This window comes from Monopterus albus, unplaced genomic scaffold (genome assembly GCF_001952655.1).
Source record: "Monopterus albus unplaced genomic scaffold, M_albus_1.0 scaffold419.1, whole genome shotgun sequence".
Classification (NCBI taxonomy): domain Eukaryota; kingdom Metazoa; phylum Chordata; class Actinopteri; order Synbranchiformes; family Synbranchidae; genus Monopterus; species Monopterus albus.
This window is the reverse complement of record NW_018128299.1, coordinates 43,323-54,856: the sequence shown is the minus strand read 5'-3', so window position 1 is coordinate 54,856 and position 11,534 is coordinate 43,323. Positions and strand designations below refer to the sequence as shown.

The 11,534-nt window shown below is 40.4% G+C and overlaps 1 protein-coding gene across 4 annotated transcripts in view; it reads left to right on the top strand.

The window, feature by feature from the left end:
* The first annotated feature begins 8,114 nt into the window (after positions 1-8,114).
* The window catches only part of LOC109951938 (protein bicaudal D homolog 2-like), a 10,396-nt gene continuing 6,976 nt past the window's right edge, over positions 8,115-11,534 (top strand). Inside the window, exons 1-3 of one of the 4 annotated variants that reach the window (XM_020586717.1) lie at positions 8,342-8,428; positions 8,877-8,932; positions 9,499-9,761. In XM_020586717.1, coding sequence (XP_020442373.1) covers positions 9,522-9,761 — 240 coding nt within the window. In that variant the 5' untranslated portion in view covers positions 8,342-8,428; positions 8,877-8,932; positions 9,499-9,521. Of the gene's footprint in view, positions 8,429-8,867; positions 8,933-9,498; positions 9,762-11,534 lie in introns of all 4 variants that reach the window. The other 3 variants (XM_020586719.1, XM_020586718.1, XM_020586715.1) reach the window with 3 other exon arrangements.

Below are 11,534 nucleotides of genomic sequence, written 5' to 3'. Positions count from 1 at the left end.
GACCGGTGCGCAGTGATAAAAAGGTTGGGGCTCATTGAGCTAGAGGATGCTGAACAGGCACAATACTGGCTGTGGCTACTGAGGAGGGACAGATTTCTGGGGCTCAACAACCCAATAAGGGCAGCTGTGGGGGTGGCAGCGCCCCCCCACTAGGAAATGTATTGGGTAGGGGGCATTACATCGGTGAATGGTGGCTCCAGCTGAAGACCCTGCCTACAGCCAACCCAAAATGCACCCATGGACAAAAACACCACCTGCACAATAAGCTGTAATGTCATTTTTATTGTTCTTCTAAGGTTCTGTATAAAGAAACAAAACTTTGTCTTGAGCATATGGTACAAATAAAATGCACAAACAGGTCTTTGGCTCTGAGCTACACTGTGGTGAAGGTCCTGGCTCAATAAAAATGCACAGTGTGGTTAGTTGACACATACAGTTTAGTGAACAGCTGTTTTATATATATATTTCACTTTGTAAATGCACTTAGGTTTTACTCTATGTTTTTTATCCCTAAGCCTCACCCTCCCTCTCTGCAGCTCTTTTTAAATCAGATCAGGTATAAATCTATATGAACACCCTCACTCGTGCTCATAAGATGTAGAATTGCTGTTTTTTTCCTGTCAGGTTTGCCCAGCTGCACCTGCCTCTCTCACTTCTCTCCCTCTATTTTAGCTCCCTTACCCCTGATTTCTTTATCTGACACACCTGCTTCACGTCCCCTGAATCACCACCAGCTGCACCTGATTAGTTTCTTCCTATTTATACCGTGCTCATCGTCCACTTCCCTGCCAGTTCTTTCTATACTCTAGCCCGTTTCTATGCCGATCATTTATTTTGTCTACTTTATGTATTTTCTCACGTTCTTCATCCCAGCTCCGTTCCTGCCTTGTGCCCCGTGTCTTGTCTTCCCAGCCGCTATGGCTTCTCCGAACCACGAACCTCCTCAACTCCATATCACTCCACCACGCAGGTCGATGCACAGTCTCCCATTAACTGTTTCTCTGACTTTGTCCCCTCAACCACCACGACCAGTCCAGGAGTGAATCCTAGCGTCCGCAGTCCGAGGCTCATCACTCATCTCATCACTGACTGTATGTTTTCCAGGACTGCCGCTCGACACCCAGTTCTGCTCCGTATTCCTTCACCTGGTTGTACACATATTTATCATCACTGTAAATAAATAGAGCACTTCTTGCACCGAAGTCAGCTACCTGGGTCCGTCATTTTTTTACTCGCTCACCTCCCTACCAGAGCGTTCCTAACATTTCCCTTAAATCTCAGTCTCATTTAGCATTTCTATATTTTCTATCTCAACTATCTGCATTTTTGAAATAGGTTTTAAAATTTTCCCAACCATGTGCAGCAATAAAGACAGAACATTTGATATGGCTTTAAATATGTGACTAGATGTGATTCCTAAGCCTGAACATGCATATAAAGCCTGGTTATTAGTGGAACACATTATCTACACTGATGCAACAATCAGTGCTTTTGCATGTTTACGAGTGCGGTGTGTGCATTTGTGTGTGTGTGAGAGAGAAAGACAGAGGGAATGTGTTGGTGGAGCTGCTTGAAGGAGAGCAGTAGCGATGGAGCCTGAAAGCCCTGCAGCGCAGCTGTTCTCCTAGTGCATCATCAGCTTCACTGCTGAGCCCACAACACACACTCAGCCTTAACCCCATGCTTGCACTCTCTCCTCTTCTCTCCCAGTCGTCATCTCTCTTTGTTGTCTCTCCTTTTACTATTCATCCACTATCTGCTTAAGTTTTCCATCTGAATCTTTATATCTCTCATCTTCACATTGTTCCTTTAATCCACTTGCTTTAATTATCTTATTCACTGGTTCCACTGCTCTTCCAGGACCATAACTTGACATCTCTTTCTCTCTCCTTTTTACTTCTTTGATCCCCATGCAACCCAACCAAAGTCCCCAGTTCCAGGGTGATCACCCAGTCCAGCTGTGAACAGCTTGCTTTCTTGCTAATTTGAAAATACTGTAAATCCCTTGCTCCTGTCTCATGTACTGTCAAGGGGAGGGGCCTTTGGTGACAGGCAGCTCTCACAAGGGCAAGAACTGTGTCATCATAGTGACTGAAGAATGGTTTAAGGAAATGGAATGATAAAAGCAGAGTGGAAGAGGCTCAAGCCTGAAGGAGTGAATGACATTAAAGTGATGTACCAAGATTCATGGATGTGTGTGTGTGTGTGATCTGTGCATGTAAGTGTGACCATATTCCTGAGTTTGTCTGTGTACAAGTGGGCACACATGTACATATAAGTGTGCATGAATGCATGTGAGGGGCACATATGTAAGCTCATATGGTAAGTGTGTGTATTTTCACCTGTGCTACTGCTAAAAGCTTATTAATCATTCAGGCCAACGTGCTCTATGTTATATTAAGCCATTGTTTCAAAAGTGGCTGCTTTGCTCCTCTTTTCCTGCCAGAGAGATTAAAAATAGAAACATTTATGCTCTCTGAATGTACTTTCCCTCCAGGAAATGTGCAGTTGTGGGTGCCTGACATTGGCTGTACACCATCATGTGACGTTTTCTTCCCAGGCCACCATTGGCCGACACCTGTGGGACTCTGAGAAGCAAAGCTTTTCTGACAGGACCCAGAGGAGTTGCTGGAAACTGGGAGAAGGATGATGTTGCTCCCGTTTGATCTGGATTCTGCATTAATTGATTTCATAAATAAGGAATTAATTCAAAAGTTCTGTCTGCTGAATGAACTTGTTGCGATTTTTTAAAACCTCAGTTACTGGGTAATATGGAACTACCATAAATTAATTTTATGTTGACTATAATGCTACATTTATGGGGGGACAGTGTCCTCTGGTGTTTAACACTTGGAGTACAACTGGTCTGCAACTAAAAGCTGTTCAAAATGGAGCAATGAAAGGTAGAAAATAGGCCAATCAAAATGAAGATGTACATTATGTCATAAATTCTATCAAATTTACCAAAACAGACAAAAGAATGTAATTTGTTTTCATTTGTCTCATATGTTACTGCTTCTTATTGGCACACACATTTCATAATACAGCAGATGATCAATAAAAATAGGTCAAATGTACTATAAAGATGATCCTGTAGATGGCAGGCCAACCCTGTCCATAACTTTTCAAAAATATATATCATTATGTTATTTGTGGTTGCTTATTTGTGATACTATTTGTGCACACCTGGTAGGATAAATCGATATTTTCTCTCTTTCACTCTGCCTTTGTCACTCACTCATGCAAACTCAAAAGCAGATCTTAGTTGGTCCATTTTTCTGGTGCCTTCATAAAGGATTACCACAGACCTGACCAGCAGACAGTGCAGGAGTTGAGGAACATTGCCAGCCAACTCCGAATCAACTTCAAGGCAACAATTGCAGCATGTAGCAAGTGAGTCTCCTACTCTGACTCTCACACACTGGGTGCATTGCATATAAAAACTTAAAGCAAATGCAATCTTTCTATGCAGCATGCATACAATAGATGAATACCAGCAATGACTGAATAATCTGAACATCCAAAGTTGAGATTGTTAATAGAATTGTGTGTGCATTTAAATGCCACGCAGAAGCTGATCTTTTCTTTGCATTACCTCCATGTTTCTTTAGAAAATTAATGTAGATTTGTCATTTTTATTTTACCTATATTTTACCAGGGAAAAACCATTGAGGTTTCAATCCATTTTTTCAATGATGCCCTGGCCAAGACGGCAGCATATAAAAACACAACAACAAGATCATTGTACAGAATTTTTAAAACTACAAAGTAAAAAACTTCATTTGTCCTTAGAACAAGTTTTAATATGAGATGTCCTTGAGCTTGCATCCACTTGAATTAATATTGAAATGTTAGCCTGTATAGACAATGCCTGCTCAATAAATTAGTCTGCACCACATACCTTTGTGATACAGAACAGATTCATAATTTTTTTTTTAATTGTCATTGTCATGTTTAATTATTATAATTATATTTATTGTTTTAAATCCTGGCCTTAGCAGGACTACATACTGTAAAACCCATGGCTTAGTTGTGTCCCTGTCATCACTGGCTTCAGGTTTGTTTATGCATTGTATTCCCCTCCTGAAATTCATCCACCAGAGAAAATTTCATTCAGGGCTATTGACCCCTTTACAATCAAACCACTGGATGTCAAAGCCATCACTGGCCACACACATGCCACCAGGGGATGAATCCTCATTGTAGAGGATCACTACTATAAAAGTAGGTTTCCATAAAAGTTGCTCATACTCTTCAGCTTCTGCATATTCTTTGACTACTACAAAGCTTGGAACAACAAGCTTCTTAGCATAACGCAGCTGGTGCCCTGTCATTGGTCCATATGGTGCAGCAACAGAGATGTAATGTGGAGGCATTTGCTTATTGGAGGAGGGGAGATTGACTGTTCTACATGCCATCATTGCAAGCAAGGTATTGATATTGTGGTGTACTTTGCAAGTGTGAGAGCCAGAGAGGCAGAGAGCCTTAACTGAGCCTATACCCATGGGGCTCACTGTGACCTAGATAGCACAGACAGCAATGTCCTGTGCCTGTTAATAGAAAGGGGATGGGTGATGGCATGGACTTAACTGGACAACTGATATTTGGCAACTGTAATCAATCTGTTAGGTACCTCATGCATTTTACATCTCAAATAACAATAACTGCAGTTCAGTGGTCAAGGGGATACATTTTACAGTTTTCTTGTCTTTATATACTGTACTTATATACACTATGTAACATATGTACACAGGCTTATTTTTGCTGCCAATATTTTTTGTCAGTTGGCTGTGGCCCCATCCTTCAAAGAGAATTTGTCTTCCCTCCTCATCTCTCTCATGTTATGAATTATTGTTTCACAGGAGGCCTCAGGGAGCCAGTGTGCTCAGCAGTGGTCAATGAGACTGGCTTCAGGCTGTATCACCTGCAGTGGCAAACCACAGGAGCTGCTCAAGATCTATGGCATCTACAATGATGCCATCGTCCAGGCCATCTGCAAGATGCTCAGCAGCTCTGCCAATGCCAAGTAACCTTCTCCTTGCCCCACCCACCAATTTGAATACATCCCTGCAGATTAGGATAAGCAGACACATTTGATTTTGATTCATAAAACTCCTTCATTGTGAATGCCCCTAAGTGTGTTCTAAAGTAATATGATTTGGTACTGTACATTTCGAAATAGAATTCCATGCTAACTTCACACATCCATCACATCACACACACAAAGACAAGAAAGACACACATACAAGCACATCCACATTTCTAATCTCAGCACTGTCATAAATCTGGTTCAGTAATCAAAATGTGGCCATATCTGACTTTGTTTTTGGTGGATGTACACAGTCCAAAACAAAACATCACTACATGTTCATCATGTGTATGTATGTTTATAACTGCAGTGTTTGGCACAACAGTTTGAAGTTGTTTGTAGAAGGCAGTGAAAATGATATAGGTAGGTCATAAAAAGCAGTTACACAAAACCACAATTCACATTTATGGACATTTAAAACTTTTGTTAGCCCTGCAATGGATTGGCGACCTGTCCAGGGTGTACCCCGCCTTCACCCAATTGCTGGTCGGGATTGGCTTGAAAAAACAAGGTCATAAATTTAAGATATTAAATTGATTCAACTCTTTTAGTCAAGTAGAGTTTAGTGAACTCTCAGCAATTCATTCATAGAACTCATTTCAAGTCAGAAGTCTATAAGTTTAAAGTCTGATTTCACTAAATTCCTATTTGTATTACAGTGTAGTTTGAACAGGACACATACAGAAATCTGAACTTGAATTTATAATTGAAACCATCATAAATGACAACATATATTAGTAAGTCAGTTTTAAGTGAAGTAATGTGCCTGCATTATTTATTTATAAATTAATTTTGTCTTTACTATACATCACTAAACATGTTAATACATTTTTTATAAACTAGAAAATTACCAGGTAAATATGTGATCATAAAAAATAAAAAAATCTTAAACATGGACGTTTCCATGGTAAAATTGATGTCTTTTGGCATTTCTGAGGAAGGTCATTGGATCAATACATCTCTGCCCTTGGACCCTTCAAATATTCTTATTGCAACTTCACCCTTTCTAGTTGTATAATCCTTCTACCACCAGGGTTATCGTCTCTCTCTGAGCTTCCTGTACAAAAGAGAAAAATATTTGTAGCTCAAACAAATACCAACTGTCAAAGTCATGTCTGATGAAGCTGTTAATGTACAGGAACAATGTGCAAAATTTAAATCAGTGATTTTAAGCTTATTTACCATAGAGAGCTGCATTTTCGTATTGCTCCCCTAAGAGCAAACACAATGATTCCACATCCATAAGACAGTGTGTAAACTGGAAAAACAGCATAACATTTACTGACAGAAAAAGCATTTGTCCTGTCCATTTGCATAGTTTATGTACTGTAAAGTCATGTGCTTTACCATTATATGATTTGAGGTTCAGGATGGCCACAATAAGTGCAAAACAAAATCCCCAGTACAAATCTACAGAAAGTTAGAAGGTTACATTAGCTTTTGAAAAGAATAGCTCAGTTTTATCACTTAAGTTGATTATTGTTTAAAACATGTAACTAATGTTATTAAAATATTATTACAAAAAAAAGTATTGACTACCAAAAATCATTTCTATACTATTAGATAAAGAAAAACAAATAAGTAAAAACAAACAAAAAACATTTTAAATACATTTGTTTAGTTATGAATGTATATTTTGTTGGTAATATTAATCTGTTGAAAGTTTATGATTAACCACTGAAACAAATCATTTTCAAGTGTTTACGTAGGTGATGTTTAAATTAAATATATAAAGTACCTCCTCGTTCATAGGGAGGGCCTTTACATTTCCTAGTATGAGCTGGCAAATCTGTCAGGAAACAAAACATGAACACTGATATTGTCCTTGTCCAACAAACAAAGATTAGATGGTTATTTAAAATAGCATGTATAGGATTTGAAAAATCAAACACATGGTAAAAAGAAATTACAGCATAATATGTTTTAAAATACTGATTCAAATTTTAAAATAAATTTCAGCTTACCATCCATGCTCATGCCCACAAGCTCAAACACTATGGTGAAAAACATTATGGCGACAAACATTTCAAGAGATGATGTAATTGTGAGAGCTGGAAATACAACACAAATAAACAAAAAAGGGCAGGATTTTCATTAGTGAGATCACTAAACATGTACATTGTCCCATCAAATAGCGTATTTATTTGCATGACTATTTATGAACTTGTATATCTACTTACGATTATATGGCCTATAGAGTGCTGTTCCCCATCCCAGACCAAAGCAGGCTGCATAAAAGTGGTAATATTTGTCTGAAAATAGCAAGAAAAATAGGTGAACTTAAGAAATCTCTCTTTTTTTTAAGTGATTATCTTAAAGGACAATGTGTGCCACCACACCTCACTCAGGTAAACCATTTAGTTCTACATACAGTGTTGGTAAAGGTCAAACATTCGGAATCGTCGATATGCCTGAAAAAGAAACATTATCATGATCTCTTGGAATAGACAGGTCAACACAAACAGTTTGACAGCTAAACATAAAGTAGGCTGTTGCTAGAGACAGACAGGTGGAGTGAAAGAAAGAGAGATAGAGGGAGCAGGAGAGAGACTTTATGAGATTACCACAGGTGGAAGACCCTGGAAGCCAGAAACACAGATGTACACACCATTTAGGTTCAGCTGCAGGCACACAAGTTTAGCAACAAAAAAGAATTCAAACACCAAGAAGACAACTTCCTGTACCCAGTCAAACCACTCTGCCAAGTACAGAGCAGAAACATACAGGAAGTCCCAAATATGAATGTTTTGCTTTCACATTCATGCACTCTGCCTTTAGGGTTGTAAAGGAATAGAATGTGGCAAGGCCCCAAAACCCAAGAGACCTTTGGGACTCTACACATTCAGTCGTGCATTTAAAGGACGAGTTGGACATCTAAATGAATAAAATCTACTTTTTATTAGCCATTGATATCAGTAATGGCGGTACAATGTTTCAGTCATTACTTTCATTAAGTAAGTAATGAAAGTAACAATCTGAAAATGAAAGCAAGTTCTGATTGTGCTGAATCACGTTTATACCTTAATGAAAAAGCTGAAAATGTCATGTTTGGACTCATGCTCATGTTTTTCTGTAGTTTCCCCCCGGATTTCCTGTCTCTCCTGCCATGTCAGCTCTACCAGCGTAATTAGCCATCATCACATCCACCGGCTGTTCATTATCTCCCGGGCCACGCTCCCCGCTGGTTCGTTTGTCGACTTCCCCGTGTTCTTGACCAACATAGATGCTCCCTCGCGATTCTCCTACCTTTCCCCGACTGGCCGCCTGACTTACCTCCTGTACGACGCATTCAACTCGCCTCCGTGTGTGCAGTCAAGCCAGCGTCCTGCTCTTTCCCCAGTGAGTGGTTTCTCCCGGCGTACCTGTGTGGTGCAGTCACCTCCGTCCCTGTTACCCAACTAGCGTCCTCCTCCCTTACCTGCTCTGTATCTGCACCACCTCTCCAGCCATTACCAACTCTGCACCTGTCTCGTCTCCCCAGCCACAATCTGCAGTCCCAATTCTCCGCTCTCCAACCCTCCGGCTCACAGTGCCCTTTCTCTTGTTCTTTAATATTAACTCTTTGTGCTCCTCTCCCGGTGTGTGTCCGTACATTGGGTCCCTCTCCCTGATCCTGACAAACAATTATTAGCTCTGTCTAGTCACATAAATAAATAAAATGGCAGCAGGTTACTGTAAATAATTGACCATTGATCATGATAGTTGTTGGTTAAGAAAAGCGCTAATTACAGTCCTTTCTACATTGGGTAACATTTTAATTGAATATTTTTGCGTTTGGGTCTGGAAGAACTACAAGACATCTGAACACTTTACCCCACATCCCGAGGGCTGTGGGAGCTTGTGGTGAGAATTTTTGCCTTTTTTTGTACATTAAACCACAGATTAATCAATTATAATGGTAAATAATCATTGCTGCCATAATGTTTTTAATAAATAAAATAAATGACCGGTCTCGTGGATTTAGTTGTAGTTTCATTATAATATCTCTAGATGTCAGTGTTATACTGACATCTTCAATAGTTACTGCTGACGCGCGCAATGCATTCTGGTATTTAAAGTCAAACTGCTAGCTGACGTACGTAGTTCTGGACATACCGATATCATAATTAAAACTACATTTCCCTTTTCATTGACACAGATTTGAATGCCTTGCTGGGGTAGCTTTTTCCAATCGATGATCTCAACTTAAGTTTCCTCTGTCAGCTTCAAAAAGAGACTGAGGAAACTCCTTTAGAATGACAAAAGCGTCGTCTAGGCTAAGCTCTGTGGAAAATTGCGTCGCAAAAAGGCAAAGGAAACAAACATCCATTTAAGTCTTAGCAATGCGGTTCAAACAAAGAAGGCAGTGATTAGTGGTCGCGGTGGTGTCCTTCGCTGCTCCTACTAGCCAGGGCTGGGTCTCTTTATAGCTGGGAGTCGGGGGCTCGCCAAGATGTCTACAGAGGAGCAAGAATATCCCGAAGCGGTACTGGTGACAGAGGCCGGGCCGCAGTGGCTCCGAGCCGAGGTCGAGCGTCTTACCAGGGAGCTCCGTGAGACGACCCATGAGAAGATCCAGGCGGCTGAGTACGGGCTGGCTGTGCTGGAGGAGAAACAGCAGCTCAAGCAGCAGTATGATGAGTTGGAGACCGAGTACGAGGCGGTTCGACAGGAGCTGGATCAGCTGAAGGAGGTAACCCGAGGTCATAGCCACGCAGCCATACACTTTTAAATACGTTAATTTGAACAATAAGCAAGTAGTTATTGTATTCCTTTAGTATGTTAACAGATCTGGGTGCAGCTGTTTACCAGCGGGATTGAACGTGTCAGTCTGGGCCACCCGCTCTATAATCAGAACCACCTTAGGTGGGCCTTAAAAGACACCTGGCCCAAAATCTGACCTGGTGTCCTTTAAGGTCAGTAATAACTTGTGCCTCCAAGAACCACAAAGTTTCCTAACATGTATGAAAGCCTCTTCAAATGTCATATGATAATCTATCATATGGTTATGGCAGCTTATCATGTGGTGCCCAAATGCTCTTCACTGTTATCTAAGCACAGTTCAGCTAACGTCCATAATTTGTTCATATTGTGCCAGTACTTTTTGACCACATGTCTCAACTTGCTCTTGGTATTGTTAGGTATTTTTAGTCAGATAGATATTGGATAGATACTTTATGTATTAGAAATGTTTAGTGGAGATAGGATGTCTAGTTAGACTGTTAAATGCTTAGGCATGCTTATGAGTTTCTACAGGGTACATCTGGTCAAGGATACTAGAGAGAAGAGTTGATGACTGTCAGCAGACAGGATGTTTAATATTATTATTATGACGTGTATAACTGTAGCCTTAGCCATAATATGTTCTTATGTTTAAGTCACGACATGTTACTAGAAGTCGTGAGAATGTTTTTAGCTACACACCACTTAATCAACAGACACACACATGCACATTGATTTGCTGCATGCTTTGACTACTCCTATGACCAGCTGCAAAGCTGGTAACAGAGACGTCTCGGTTGACGTTTCTGTGTAGTATGGGGCTAGCCCAACCGAGGGGATATAATGTATAGGCCTGGTGGGGTCAGGGGCTTTCATCTTACATCTGCCTGCGAGCAGTATGGAGGTGCAAGATACCTGAGCGTGTAATGTTAATTTTACCTGTGATCCTTTGAATAAATCAGCCCTGTTTTGAAGTTACTTGGACTGCCTCGTCTCTCAGAGTTAGCAATGGTAAGAAGAACCAAAGTCCTTCAGTATGTAGGTTCATACTTTCCAATCAGACTAAATGTCTGCAGCAGCAGCACTTTTGCCAGATCTGCAGCCTACTGTATGTGGCCAACCCTGTGTTCATTTATTTGAGTCTAAAAACAGGAAGGGTCAGGCTTTCGTGGAAAGATATGCTTCAGGCTTGTGTAGTTCAATCAAATGTAAATCCTAAGAGAGACCCCTCTGTGGTAATTTTGTAACTCTCCTTTCCTAAGGACCCTTTTGCCTCTTTGGAGGCAGATTTTTAACCCACAACTATAACAGTGCTGCTATAACTCAGCTGCCTGAGGCTGGTTTTCCCCATCTCAGCATTACAATGCTACTGAGATCCTAACTTGAGGGGAATTTTGACTGTATTTTATAAGAGAAGTTGGAGTTTTCATTTCTGTTTAGTAGCTATAGTCAGTCAGTATTCTTGCAGCGAGTTTATCAGTCTTTAGAGGAACTGCATCCTAAGGTGCTTTCACATTGACTTTTACACTTAGCAGTTGTGTTCACTACTTTTCATTTACTATACCTCACTTGCTCACTCTTAATAATTTAGTGTATTGAATCTGTGTGCATTGTCTTTAAGCTTAGCCAAGTTCACTCTGCCAGTGTTCTTAGTTGTTTCCACAAGATAGCAATATTTCTTTGTGTATATTTCACTGGTAGCCATAAGGCCACAAGTGCATTATGCACAGATAACTGCTGGAAA